The following is a 13240-nucleotide window of genomic DNA, read 5'->3' on the forward strand; positions in this document are numbered from 1 at the left end:
TTTTGAGACGGAGTTTCACTCATGTTACCCAGGCTGGAGTGCAATGGTGCGATCTCGGCTCACCGCAACCTCCGCCTCCTGGGTTCAGGCAATTCTCCTGCCTCAGCCTCCTGAGTAGCTGGGATTACAGGCACGCACCACCATGCCCAGCTAATTTTTTGTATTTTTAGTAGAGACAGGGTTTCACCGTGTTGACCAGGATGGTCTCGATCTCTTGACCTCGTGATCCACCCGCCTCGGCCTCCCAAAGTGCTGGGATTACAGGCTTGAGCCACCACGCCCGGCTATTTTTCTATATTTAAAAAAAAAACGTAGCCTACATTGTACATATTATTATACATGTGTCCAAACCCACCGAATATACAACAGTGAGTGACTCCTATTGTAAACTACAGACTTTGGGTGATCATGATGTGCCAATGCAGGTTCATCAGTTGAAACAAATGGGCCACTCTGGGCAGAATTTTAATAATGAGGGAGGCTGTGCCTGTGTGGGGACAGGGATATGTGGGAAATCTTTGAAATTTCCATTCAGTTTTGCTGTGAACCTGAAACTACTCTAAAAAAATTAAGTTTTTTTTAAAAAAGGCCAGGCATGCTGGCTCACGCCTGTAACCTCAGTGCTTTGGGAGGCTGAGGCAGGCAGATCACCTGAGGTCAGAGTTGGAGACCAACCTGGCCAACATGATGAAACCCCGTCTCTAAAAATACAAAAATTAGCCGGGCGTGATAGCATGTGCCTGCAATCCCAGCTACTCGGGAGGCCGAGGCAGGAGAATCACTTGAACCCAGGAGGCGGAGACTGCAGTGAGTCGAGATCGCACCACTGCACTTTAGCCTGGGCGACAGAGTGAGACTCTGTCTCAGAAAAAAAAAAAAAAAAAAAAAAAAAAAAAAGGACAGGCATAGTCATGGCTCATGCCTGCTGTAATCCCATCACTTTGGGAGGCCAAGGTGGACAGATTGCTTGAGCTCAGGAGTTCAACACCCAACCGGGCAAAAATGACAAAACCCTGTCTCTACAAAAAATACAAAAATTAGCCCAGCATGGTGGCAGGCACCTGTAGTCCCAGCTACTTGGGAGGCTGAGGCAGGAGAATTGCTTGAACCTGGGAGGTGGACGTTGCAGAGATCATGCCATGCACTCCAGCCTGGGCAACAAGAGTAAAACTCCATCTCAAAAAAAAAAAAAAAAAATTTAAAGAAAAAGAAAAAACCTAGGTCAGGTGTGGTGGCTAATGCCTGTAATCCCAGCACTTTGGAAGGCCAAGGTGGGCGAATCACCTGAGGTTAGGAGTTCGAGACCAGTCTAGCCAACATATAGTGAAACCCTGTCTCTACTAAAAATATAAAAATTAGTTAGGCATGGTTGCACACGCTTATAGCTTCAGCTACTTGGGAAGTTGAGGCAGGAGAATTGTTTGAACACTGGAGGCAGAGGTTGCAATGAGCCAAGATTGCACCACTGCACTCCAGCCTGCGCAGCAACAGAGCAAGGCTCCGTTTTTCAAAAAAAAAAAAAAAAAGAAAAGAAAGAAAACAAAACATAAGCCAGACAAGGTGGCTTGTGCCTGTGGTCCCAGCTACTCAGCAGGCTGAGGTGGGACAATCATTTGAGTCTGGAAGGTTGAAGCTGCATGAGCTGTAATTGCACCACTGTATTCCAGTCTGGGTGTCAGAGCAAGACCATGTCTCAAATAAATTAATAAATAATAAAAACTTTAAAAACATAAAGAAAGAAGGATAAAAATGAATATTAATTAACCAAATTTAATAAAGACATGACTTTAAAAAAAATACCGAACCAAAAACTACATTGGTGTATCCTATATATACTACATTGGTGTATCCTATATATTTGAAAAACAGCCCTCCTTCTCTATCTCTCTCACACACAAGCACTCTCTTCACAGTAATAAAAGAAACTCTATTTTTTTAAAAATCATAACAGATGATTAGGTAAGTAAGCTGTTAAAGGCTGCAGAAGAACCAGGATGAGCTAATATGAGTGCTAGGTAACACATCTTGTGAGACTGCAATGAATCACTGGAAATATGTGGCAAGGTTAAAGTTAAAATGGGTTCTGTCGTGTTGTGGTCTGAAAAAGGCGGAAGCCAAAAACCTTAGCACAAAACAGACATCACTTAAAGGGGAGAGATGGAAATTGATTTATCCCTGCCTGAGACATTAACTAAGACAGCCGTGTGGGGCTAGGAATGGAGGTGGGGAGGGTGAGTGAAGGCCCTACAGTGAGCTCTGCACCCATCCCAGAAGGGGTTCTTCTTTTTTTTTTTTAAATGGAGTCTCACTCTGTTGCCAGGTTGGAGTGCAATGGCGTGATCTCCGCTCACTGAAACCTCCACCTCCCAGGTTCAAGCTATTCTCCTGCCTCAGCCTTCTGAGTAGCTGGGATCATAGGCACCCACCACCATCTCCAGCTGATTTTTGTATTTTTAGTAGAGACGAGGTTTCTTTACCATGTTGGCCAGGCTGGTCTTGAACTCCTGACCTCAGGTGATCCACCTGCCTATGCCTCCCAAAGTTCTGGGATTATAAGGGTGAGCCACTGCACCCAGCCAGAAGAGCTTTTATCTGTATTGGTGCTCAGGGCCCCTCCATGTGTGCTGACTTGGGGAAGTCAGCAAAGTTTAAAGTCTTGGCTGTTAACAGAGAGTGGGTTCAAAGGCCTGTCTAACATATCTTATAAGCTCACTGAGTTTTATGCAACCTTTGGGGGCTGTGCTGTAGGGTTTGCAGTATGGAGAAAGACAGCAGCTTCATAAAGGACTCAACTTATAAACAAGGGATAATCAACATTGCAGAATAAGCAGAAATGCAGCTCACAGCTCTATCTTAGTAAGTGGTTACCACTTTGGGGAAAACTTTAACAGTAAATTGTCTACTGAATGGGGAAAAGGGGCACTGACTCTCCTCTCTCTGCCTGGCAAATTCCTGTTTGTTCTTTGAGACTCACCTCAAAGCATTACTTCTGCTCTGAAACCTTCCCTGAGCCTTTTGGACAGAGTGAAGTTACCTACTGATATAGTTTAGATGTTCTGCCCAAATCTCATGTTGAAATATAATCCCAATATTGGAGGTGGGGCCTGGGGGGCGTGATTAGACCATGGGGATAGATTTTTCATGAATGGTTTAGCACCATCCCATTGGTACTGTCCTTGAGATAGTGAGTGAGTTCTTGTGATATCTGGGGCTTCAGCGTGTAGCCCCTCCCCACTCTCTTTCTCTTGTTCCTGCTTTCAACTCAGGATGTGCCTGCTCCCCCTTCGCTTTCCACCACGACTGTAAGTGTCCTGAAGCCTCCCTAGAAGCTAAGTAGCCCGCACCATGCTTTCTGTAAAACCTGCAGAACCGTGAGCCAATTAAATCTCTTTTTCTTTATAAATCACCCAGTCTCAGGTACTCCTTTATAGCAACACAAGAACAGCCTGGGTTGGCATGGTGGTTTGCACCTGTAATCCTAGCACTTTGGAAGGCCAAGGTAGGCAGATATCTGAAGTCAGGAGTTGAAGATCAGCCTGGCCAAACATGGTGAAACCTCGTCTCTACTAAAAATACAAAAATTAGCTGGGCAGGGTGGTGCACGCCTGTAATCCCAGCTACTTAGAAGGCTGTGGCACAAGAATCTCTTGAACCCAGGAGGTGGAGGTTACAGTGAACTGAGATTGCACCACTGCACTCCAGGCTGGGCAACAGAATGAGACTCTTGTCTCCAAAAAGGAAAAAAAAAAAAAAGAACAACCTAATATATCTTCTCTCTGTGTAACTTGCATGTACTTTTTAAAAATAGTAATTCTCAGACTGTGCTATGATCATTACTTTTATGTCTACTTCCCCAATAAGTTTGTGTGCTCCTTGTATGTGGGATTCTATGTTATCTTTTTTTTTTTTTTTGAGACGGAGTCTTACTGTGTCGCCCAGGCTGGGGTGCGGTCGTGCGATCTCAGCTCACTGCAAATTCTACCTCCCAGGTTCAAGCAATTCTCATGACTCAGCCTCCTGAGTAGCTGGGATTACAGGCACACATCACCACACCTAGTTAATTTCTGTATTTTTAGTAGAGACAGGGTTTCACTATGTTGACCAGGCTGGTCTCAAACGCCTGGGCTCAAGTGATCTACCCGCCTCAGCCTCCCAAAGTGCTGGGATTACAGGCGTGAACCACTGCACCCAGCCTATCTCTTTTAAAAATTACTTCAGTGCCTGGCAGCATGCCTAATGCATGGCAGCACCGTGTAAGTCTGTAGAAGGACTGACTTGCTGGATGACTCGCCGCCAGCCCTGTGAAGAGCAGAAACAGCAGCCACAAGGGCAGTGTCCCCTGAAAGTTCAAGGAAGAGACCCTTGCGATTCGCACATACACACACTCACAAACTCACACACTTCTTTTACATGCTTAACAATTTAAAATCTCTCAATGGGCCAAGATTTTTTTTTTCTACAACTACTGAGAGCACTGCTAGTGCAAATATCCATGGGAGAGGTAGCAGACAACCACTAAAGTTAGAGAAACTCTTTCCCTCCTCCTTCCAGACCCTTACTCTTCAATCTATCATAATTTGGCTTCAGCACCTAATAATCCATTGAAATTGATCTGGCGGAGGTCACTGTTTTATGCTTCTTGATTTTGTACCATGTGCAGGTATTATGTATTCAAAAAGAGTTGCATTTAAAGTTCTGTAGAGAAAGTGCTTTGGGCAGTCAGGCGGTTCTGCCATGACTTGCCGGGGAGCTGCCTGGGCTCCAGTTTTCTTCTCTGTAAAAAATGAGGTGACTCAAGATCACCACTGAGATCACATCAGCTCTGAAAAAAGTTATGTTCTGTGTCTTCTGTTTAAGAAAATAGAAAATAAAAATAAAAGAATGACATATACATGGCTCAGTATGCGTCTTAAGAATTTGTTCTTCCGCAAAGGAGACCTCAAAATTGGGCGGGGCCAAAGCCCTTTTCTGCCATGAAAACAGTGAACTTAAAACCAACTTGGTGTGAAATATTTTGAAAAGGCCAGGCACTGTGGCTCACACCTGTAATCCCAGCACTTTGGGAAGCTGAGGCAGGTGGATCACCTGAGGTCAGGAGTTCGAGATCAGCCTGGTCAACATGGTGAAACCCCATCTCTACTAAAAATACAAAAATTAGCTAGGCATGGTGGTGTGTGCCTGTAATTCCAGCTACTTGGGAGGCTGAGGCAGGAGAATCAAACCCAGGAGGCAGAAGTTGCAGTGAGCTGAGATCACGCCACTGCACTCCAGCTTGGGTGACAGAGCAAGACTCTGTCTCAGAAAAAGAAAATATATATATATATATGTATAGATAGATCTATATATATCTTGAAAAGTGAATAGACTTGCTGTGCACATCACAACGAGCCTTGTTATGGGAACTCATGTCTCCTCCCTCTCATTACCCTTGTTTACTCGTCCACTTCAGGTTGCCAAAGCTGGACAGTGGCCCTGGGTGAAAGGCAGGTAAAAAACATCCTTGTAGCTGTCATTTGACACAGAGAAACAGACTAAAAACCAAGTATTTTCTAGCAGGCTAGAGATGATTGCAAGGAGACAGGTCAAATCCTGCCATTTTTAAATTTCTCTCAGTGAAATAAACAACCAGCCATGAAACACTGTTTTTACTCACTTTGAGCAGTGTAAATACAGAGAAAAACAAGGTCAAGAACTGAATCTCAATGAAGATTCTAATGCATCTAAGAATCTAAAGTAGAATCTCATCTGAAAATTAAGCATTCTGGAACCTTGAGAGAATCTTCAACTCACCAACTTCAGTGCCTTTTCCCAGAGTGAAAGTGATTCCACAACCCTTGAGTCCATCTTCTGCATCAGTTTCTATGACGACATAGGCAGCTGAGTAGTCAGGGTCCGTGTGCTGCAGGAGAGCAGTTCCCGACAGAAACAATGCCAGCGTGAGAAACCAAAAAGAACCATTGAGAATGACATCACATGAGGACAGACAATGCAGAGCTCCCACGGAAGGAACTGTTGCTATACACCCCCAAAAAATGGAGAAAAGGAATGTGCTCCCGAAAGATCCAAAGTGTTTCAACAAGCACAATTTATACTTTTTTTTTTCTTGAGATGGAGTCTTGCTCTGTCACCCAGGCAGGAGTGCAGTGGTGCAATCTTGGTTTACTGCAACCTCCGCCTCCCGGGTTCAAGTGATTCTTCTGCCTCAGCCTCTGGGGTAGTTGGGATTACAGGCACGTGTCACCACAGCCAGCTGATTTTTATATTTTTAGTAGAGATGGGGTTTCACCATGTTGGCCAGGCTGGTCTCGAACTCTGACCTTGTGATCTGCCTGCCTCAGCCTTCCAAAGTGTTGGGATTACAAGTGTGAGCCACCACACCTGCCACAATGCATACATTTTTTATACCTGTTTTCAATTAGGTCAAAAATTGGGGCTCAATTTTACGTATTTATTTTTATTTTTTAATAAAAGAATGGAGATGGAGTTTTGCCATGTTGCCCGGGCTGGTCTCAAACTCCAGAGCTCTAGTGATCCACCCGCCTAGGCCTCTCAAAGTGCTGGATTACAGGCCAGAGCCATCGCGCTTTGAAGGAGCTCAATTTTAAGTCAAGGAGCTTTCACTTGAAGTTATCTGTCAGCTCTCTGAACAAAGTTACATTCATAAGCAGCTTCAAATTGAATAAGCCAAAGGTTCAGGAATTTTGTGTAAGGCTAAGATGATTTATTACTGTTGTTATTATTCTATAATATTGTGCCAGACACACTATTTTAAGAGTTCTACATAGTTAATTAAATCCTATAACAGTATTATAAACTAGGTGCTCTTATCCCTAATAGAGAAGTTTTAAAGAGGTTTAGTAATTTGCAGAAGGTCACACTACAAGTAAAACTATGTTTTTATTATTATTATTATTATTATTATTATTGAGACTGAGTCTCACTCTGTCCTCCAGGCTGCAGTGCAGTGGCATGATCTCGGCTCACTGCAACCTTCGCTTCCCGGATTCAAGTGATTCTCCTGCCTCAGCCTCCCAAGTAGCTGGGATTCCAGGCACCTGCCACCATGCCTGGCTAATTTTTTTTTTTTTTTTGTATTTTTAGTAGAGATGGGGTTTTACCATGTTGGCCAGGCTGGTCTTGAACTCCTGACCTCAAGTGATCCACCTGCCTCGGCCTCCCAATGTACTGGTATTACAGGCATGAGCCACTGCACCTGGCCACAAGTAAATTATGAAGGCAGATTTTAAATCCCTGTATTGGGGGTGTTGTGGCTGAGGAAGCTGTAAGTGATGGATGGGAGCCCTGAGTCTGGTGTCACAGCCCAGTGGCAGGAAATCAGTGTGATGCATCGCTGAGCACCAACTACATCTCAAAGCTGCTGCGGCTTCCTAGGGGGTTACAGATATGAATACCTTTGAGAAGGTTACGTTTGAGAAGACCTGATTATAGGATGGGCATGGTGGCTCATGTCTGTAATCCCAACACTTTGGGAGGCCAAGACAGGAGGATTGCTTGAGCCCAGGAGCTTGAGTCTAGCCTGGGCAACAAAGCAAGACCCCATCTCTAAAATAAATAAATAAAAGACATGGTTACAAAAACTCTAATAATATAAGGGAGATGATGCTAAGACCTGGAAGAGATGTAAACTATGAGCAATGGAAAGAGAGCACTGTCAGCTGAATGTGCTTTTTTTTTTTTTTTTTTTTTGAGATGGAGTTTTGCTCTTGTTGCCTAGGCTGGAGTGCAGTGGTGCTACCTCGGCTTACCGAAACCTCCGCCTCCCAGATTCAAGTGATTCTCCTGCCTCAACATCCAGGGTAGCTGGAATTACAGGCACCCACCACCACACCCAGCTAATTTTGTATTTTTAGTAGAGACAGGGTTTCTCCACATAGGTCAGGTTGGTCTCGAACTCCCCACCTCAGGTGATCCGCCCACCTTGTCCTCCCAAAGTGCTGGGATTACAGGTGTGAGCCACTGCGCCCTGCCTGAAGGTTCTTCTTGAAGCAGGAGAAGGTTTTATGATAAAGACAGAATCTGAGCTGGCCAGTCAAGGAAGGGGAGCTTCTCAGCAGTGGGAAGGGGAGTGAAGGGTCTGGGAGGGAGGAATAGCTAAGGTGAGGTAGCAGCAGCAATGCAGAAAGTAAAGGTGTCAGAAGAGGGAGAGACTGGAGTGTACTCAAGGGTTGGTGCCCATCCTGGGTTGACCAAGCCACTGGGTCCCTGAAGGAGTTGAGTGATAAGGCTGAGGAGGAGACTCTAAGAATTAAAGACCCATTGGCAGTTTCTGGGTTCCAAGAAGAGGAAGCAATGGGAAAAGGAAACCTTTCACTGAAGCCTCAGATGAGGGTCAACAGGATGAGATGAGCCAAAAGTGACTTGAAGCTTTTGAGTCCCTGTGACCAGCAGAATGAGCCAAGATGGGTCAGGAGGGAGGGGCAGCAGGGTATGGAAGATGACCTCTGATTTAGACAAACCATGTTTAGCAATGAAGGTGAAAAACCCAACAGGAAGTATCCAGACCTGTGAGTTAAGGAGGCAGATCTGGAAATGAGATCTGGGAGACTCCGGCATAAAGGGCTAAACAGAAACCAGAATGCTGAGAGGGTGTTTGTGGGAGTGTGCAGGGAGATGGGGAAGACACTGAGGCCTGAGCCTCAGAGAGGGAAGAAGGGGCCGGTGGAGGAAGAAGGAGGGGTCAGAAAGGCAGGAGGCCACTTGGGGAGAGAGCCCACAAAGAGGAGGTGGCTGACAGCGGAAAACACAGCATAAACAGAAATAACAAGGGCAGTTCACAGAGAAGAAAAGAACAGAGGTAGATTTCAGATTAAGGAAGAAGTAAGCCCGGCATGGTGGCTTATGCCTGTAATCCAGCACTTTGGGAGGCTGAGGCATCTGAGCTTAGGAATTCGAGAACAGCCTGGACAACACGGTGAAATCCCATCTCTACCAAAAATACAAAAATTAGCTAAGCATGGTGGTGCCCACCTGTAATCACAGCTACTCCAGGGGCTGAGGGACGAGATTTGCACCCAAGAGGCAGAGATTGCAGTGAGCTGAGATCGCACCACTGCACTCCAGCCTAAGTGACAAGAGAGACTCTGTTTCAAAAAAAAAAAAAAAAAAAAAAAAAAAGGAGGAATCTTTAGCAGATTTTGAGGACAGTTTCATTGTTCTTTCTTGAAAATATCCTACTTGTGATCAGGGAGCATCACTTTGCTGCTAAGTGCTGATGGTCCAGCATGCCTCCAAAACACGTGAAGCCATCCCCAGGGTGAACTTCAAAGCAGCTCATCCTAGTAAGAAGGCACTTGGGAGTCGGCACACAACATATGCCCTTTCTCCCCAAGACAAATGCTTAAGTATTTATGAGCTTGCAAATACAGGCGTTAAATAATATCTCCTCACCCTGTGTTAGACACCACTCAGGCCCAGAGGCAAATTCCATTTCTTAAATTATTCTACAGCAAACCAGGCTTGCTTTTGAAACAGGATCTTGTTCTGTCGCCCAGGCTGGAGTACAGTGGCACAATCATAGCTCACTGAAGCCTCGACCTCCCAGGCCCAAGAGATCCTCCCACCTCAGCCTCCTGAGTGTCTGGGACCACAGGTGCGTGCACCTATACCCAGATAATTTTTGTATTTTTTTGTGGAGATAAGGTCTCATTATGTTGCTCAGGCTAGTCTTGAACTCCTGGGCTCAAGCGATCCACCTGCCTTGGCCTTCCAAAGTGCTGGGATTATAGGCTTGAACCACCACATTCAGCCAAACCAGGCTGTTTTAACACTTAATTCAAAGTCAAGTCTAGATTAGGGGTTCCTTCGGCTTCAGTTTCCTCATAGTGAATAGTAATTACAGCCAACCCCTCCTTTTTTTATTTAGAAACAGGATCTCACTCTGCCATCCAGTGCCCAGGCTGGAGTGCAGTGGCACAACATAGCTCACTGTAACCTCGAACTCCTGGGCTCAAGTGATCTTCCTGCCTAGGCCTCTGCTTAGGATTACAGGTGTGAGCCCCCACGACTGGCCTACAACTAACTTTACTGAGGGCCTTCTATGAGCCAAGCTCTTTATAGGTATGTCATTTACATGTTTAAAGTGAATATTATTATATCCATTTTACAGATGAGAAAACCTAGGCTTAGAAAGATTGTGTGACTTACCCACAGCTGCTAAAGCCTAAGGGAGGCAAAGGCAGTTGCATGAGACTGAATGTTTTGATTCTACAAGCCAGTAAAATTTCAAACATTTATTTTGAGTTCCATAAAGGATTGCCTACTGGGTGTTTAAGTAATGTACCACATCATATAAGAAAAGACATATGAAGATTTTTAAAAGGAGGATGGCCACTTGGGCTATATGCTGAAACTCTTTCTCTACAAAAAATACAAAAAAGGCCGGGCGCGGTGGCTCACGCCTGTAATCCCAGCACTTTGGGAGGCCGAGGCGGGTGGATCACGAGGTCAAGAGATCGAGACCATCCTGGTCAACATGGTGAAACCCCGTCTCTACTAAAAATACAAAAAATTAGCTGGGCATGGTGGTGCATTCCTGTAATCCCAGCTACTCAGGAGGCTGAGGCAGGAGAATTGCCTGAACCCAGAAGGCGGAGATCGCGCCATTGCACTCCAGCCTGGGTAACATGAGTGAAACTCCGTCTCAAAAAAAAAAAAAAAAATACAAAAAGTAGCTGGGTGTCATGGCACACACCTGTAGTCCCAGCTACTTGGGAGGCTAAGGTGGGAGGACTCCTTGAGCCAGGGAGGTCAAGGCTGCTGTGAGCCATGATAGCACTACTGCACTCCAGCCTGGGCGACAGATAAGACAACCTGACTCAAAATAAATAAATAAAATAAAATAAAATAAAAAGTTTTGCCGGGCACGGTGGCTCACACCTGTAATCCCAGCACTTTGGGAGGCTGAGGCAGGTGGATCACCTAAGGTCGGGAGTTCGAGAGCAACCTGACCAACATGGTGAAACCCTGTCTCTTAATAAATAAATAAATAAATAAATAAATAAATAAATGATCAGGGCAAAATTTAAGTTCTTTAATTTATTTTTAAAAAAGGTTTAAAATGCAGGATGAACTTAATCTCAAAAAGGGCATTCTTTTGCATATAATATCTTTATTTAACGAGAGGTCTATTGTTATAAAACATTTCAGGTACAAAAAGAGTACAGATAATGTAATGAACACCAGCTTGAAATCCACACAATTTAGTAAGTAAAACATTACAGTGGGAATTAGAGACCTCTTGGTACCCTCTGTGACACTATTTCCTTTCCTCCCTACTGGTAACCATTTTCCTAACATTGCTGTTCCTCACTTCCCGGAAAATTTTCACACATTCTCTACATACCCATACAATTCTGCTTTTCTAGCGTGGCCAATCTCATCAGTGGACCAAGGTGGGCAGTGAGGACCCAGTGGGGAACAGGCGCCCTGAAGACCCTGCACAGAACTCCTCCACTGAATTTGGGAAACACCGCTCTAGACTGGGGAGGAGAGGGAAGGCCTGACATTCTAACATCCTCGGTAAGCAAAAAAGACCTTCGCTATTTAGGTAGGCGTCAAAGTCCCTGCCGTTACTTTATTACATCTCTTAAGACTAACCGACATTCGCATCAATCCTTTCTAACCATGTTTGCGGGTAATTTCATGAGAGCGCCCTCTCATGTGACCCAGTTATCGCTCGCTTGGTTTCTCAACCCGACCATGACACTTTCATTTCATAGACGGGTCACCACTCAAAACTCCCAGCCCCGGGCTTTCCATTCTCCCTCAACGTGAACCACCTTGCGTTCAGGGTACAGAAGAAGCCAGCGAGCGCTGTGATCTAAGGTTTCATTGGAGGGACCCCAACAAAATCATTTTGCTGCTCTTGCATTCTAATACTGCATTTCCAGCAAACTGTGAGTCGTAAACGTAAAATCAGGATATTCTAAACTGTAGCAAAGAGAAAACCCTGGAGAGTGGAAAGTTTCTGGATACTTAGACTATTGCTCCAAGACATGAAAAGCGAGTGTCTCCCCCAGGCGCGCCTCCCACTTTACAGAAGCATTGGGTCCAAAGTCTGGAAGCTCCCTGGACCCGCGGGTCTGCAGTCGGCGGAGCGGGAAGGACTCTGGCCGCAGCCCGCGCTTACCATGGCGTCCGAGCCGTGGCCCCCGAGCGACGTGGGGAAGCGCACGTCCCGGACCGAGAGCCGGGAGATCCTGCCGCGCACCATGGCCCCCGCGGCCCGTAGCCGCGCCACCCGTGCGGTCAGGACGCGTCGGGATCCAGAGTGCGCGGCGAGAGGGTGGGGGGGCCGCGAGGCGGAGCACCGTCGGGCACAGAGCGCGCTCATTGGCCACGCGGCCACACCGGTGAACTTAGCCCCGTGGGAGCTCCAGGCCCCGCTCTGGGCTCCCGGGGGCGCTCCCCGCCTTCCGCCGTTTCCCTCCCAGCACTGGACACAACTGCCCTAGCGCGCGTTCGCTAAGGTCAGCTGCGGACCCTGGGCCGCAGGAGGCCTTGCGCCACTTTGGCGCCTCCGCGGGACCCTGCTCGGCCCAGATCTGAGGTCGCGAAGGGACCTGCCCCGGAGCGGCGACCTAGAGGGAGAAGTCGAGTCTGAGCGAGTGCATTTGCCCAGCAGCAGATTCCGGCCAGTGGCTCAGCTCACGATCGGAGGCCGCAGGTTGCCGCCAGCGCACCCAGGAGAGCAGTGCGTTAGGAAATGCTAGGTGTCTTTAAGTGCCCACAGCCTCAGTTTGCCATCTGATAAATTAAGAGGCAGGCCATCATTCATTACACCCATACTGATGCAGAGTGCTTTAAGGACTTTACCTCAGCCGGGCGCGGTGGCTCATGCCTGTAATCCCAGCACTTTGGGAGGTCGAGGCGGGCAGATCACCTGAGGTCAACAGTTCCAGACTAGCCTGGCCAATATGATGAAACCCTGTCTCTACTAAAAATACAAAAATTAGCCAGGCTTGGTGGCACGCGCCTGTAATCCCAGCGACTCGGCAGGCTGAGGCAGGAGAATAGCTTGAACCCGGGAGGCAGAGGTTGCAGTGAGCCGAGATGTGGTCACTGCACTCCAGCCTGGGCAACAAGAGGGCGACAGAGTGTGGTGGCTCACGCCTGTAATCCAAGCACTTTGGAGGCCAAGGCAGGCGGATCACCTGTGGTCAAGAGTTCAAGACCAGCCTGACCAACATGGTGAAACCCCGTCTTTATTAAAAAAAAAAAA

General features: G+C 46.6%; 1 protein-coding gene across 5 annotated transcripts in view; it reads right to left on the reverse strand.

Moving 5' to 3' along the window:
* ENOSF1 (enolase superfamily member 1) overlaps window positions 1–12324 on the reverse strand; it is a 41061-nt gene extending 28737 nt beyond the window's left edge. For 2 of the 5 annotated variants that reach the window (XR_004273448.1, XR_004273447.1), the window contains exons 1-2: window positions 12149–12323; window positions 5791–5899 (exon numbers count right to left, since the gene is read on the reverse strand). Coding sequence is in view for 3 of the 5 variants with exons in the window: in XM_032293256.1 (XP_032149147.1) it covers window positions 5791–5899; window positions 12149–12232 (193 nt within the window). In the remaining 2 variants the exon portion in view is untranslated. Of the gene's footprint in view, window positions 1–5790; window positions 5900–12148 lie in introns of all 5 variants that reach the window. The other 3 variants (XM_032293256.1, XM_032293255.1, XM_032293254.1) reach the window with 2 other exon arrangements.
* Window positions 12325–13240: the final 916 nt, after the last annotated feature.

The sequence above is a fragment of the Sapajus apella genome, unplaced genomic scaffold (genome assembly GCF_009761245.1).
Source record: "Sapajus apella isolate SASKATOON/1434 unplaced genomic scaffold, GSC_monkey_1.0 scaffold29, whole genome shotgun sequence".
Classification (NCBI taxonomy): domain Eukaryota; kingdom Metazoa; phylum Chordata; class Mammalia; order Primates; family Cebidae; genus Sapajus; species Sapajus apella.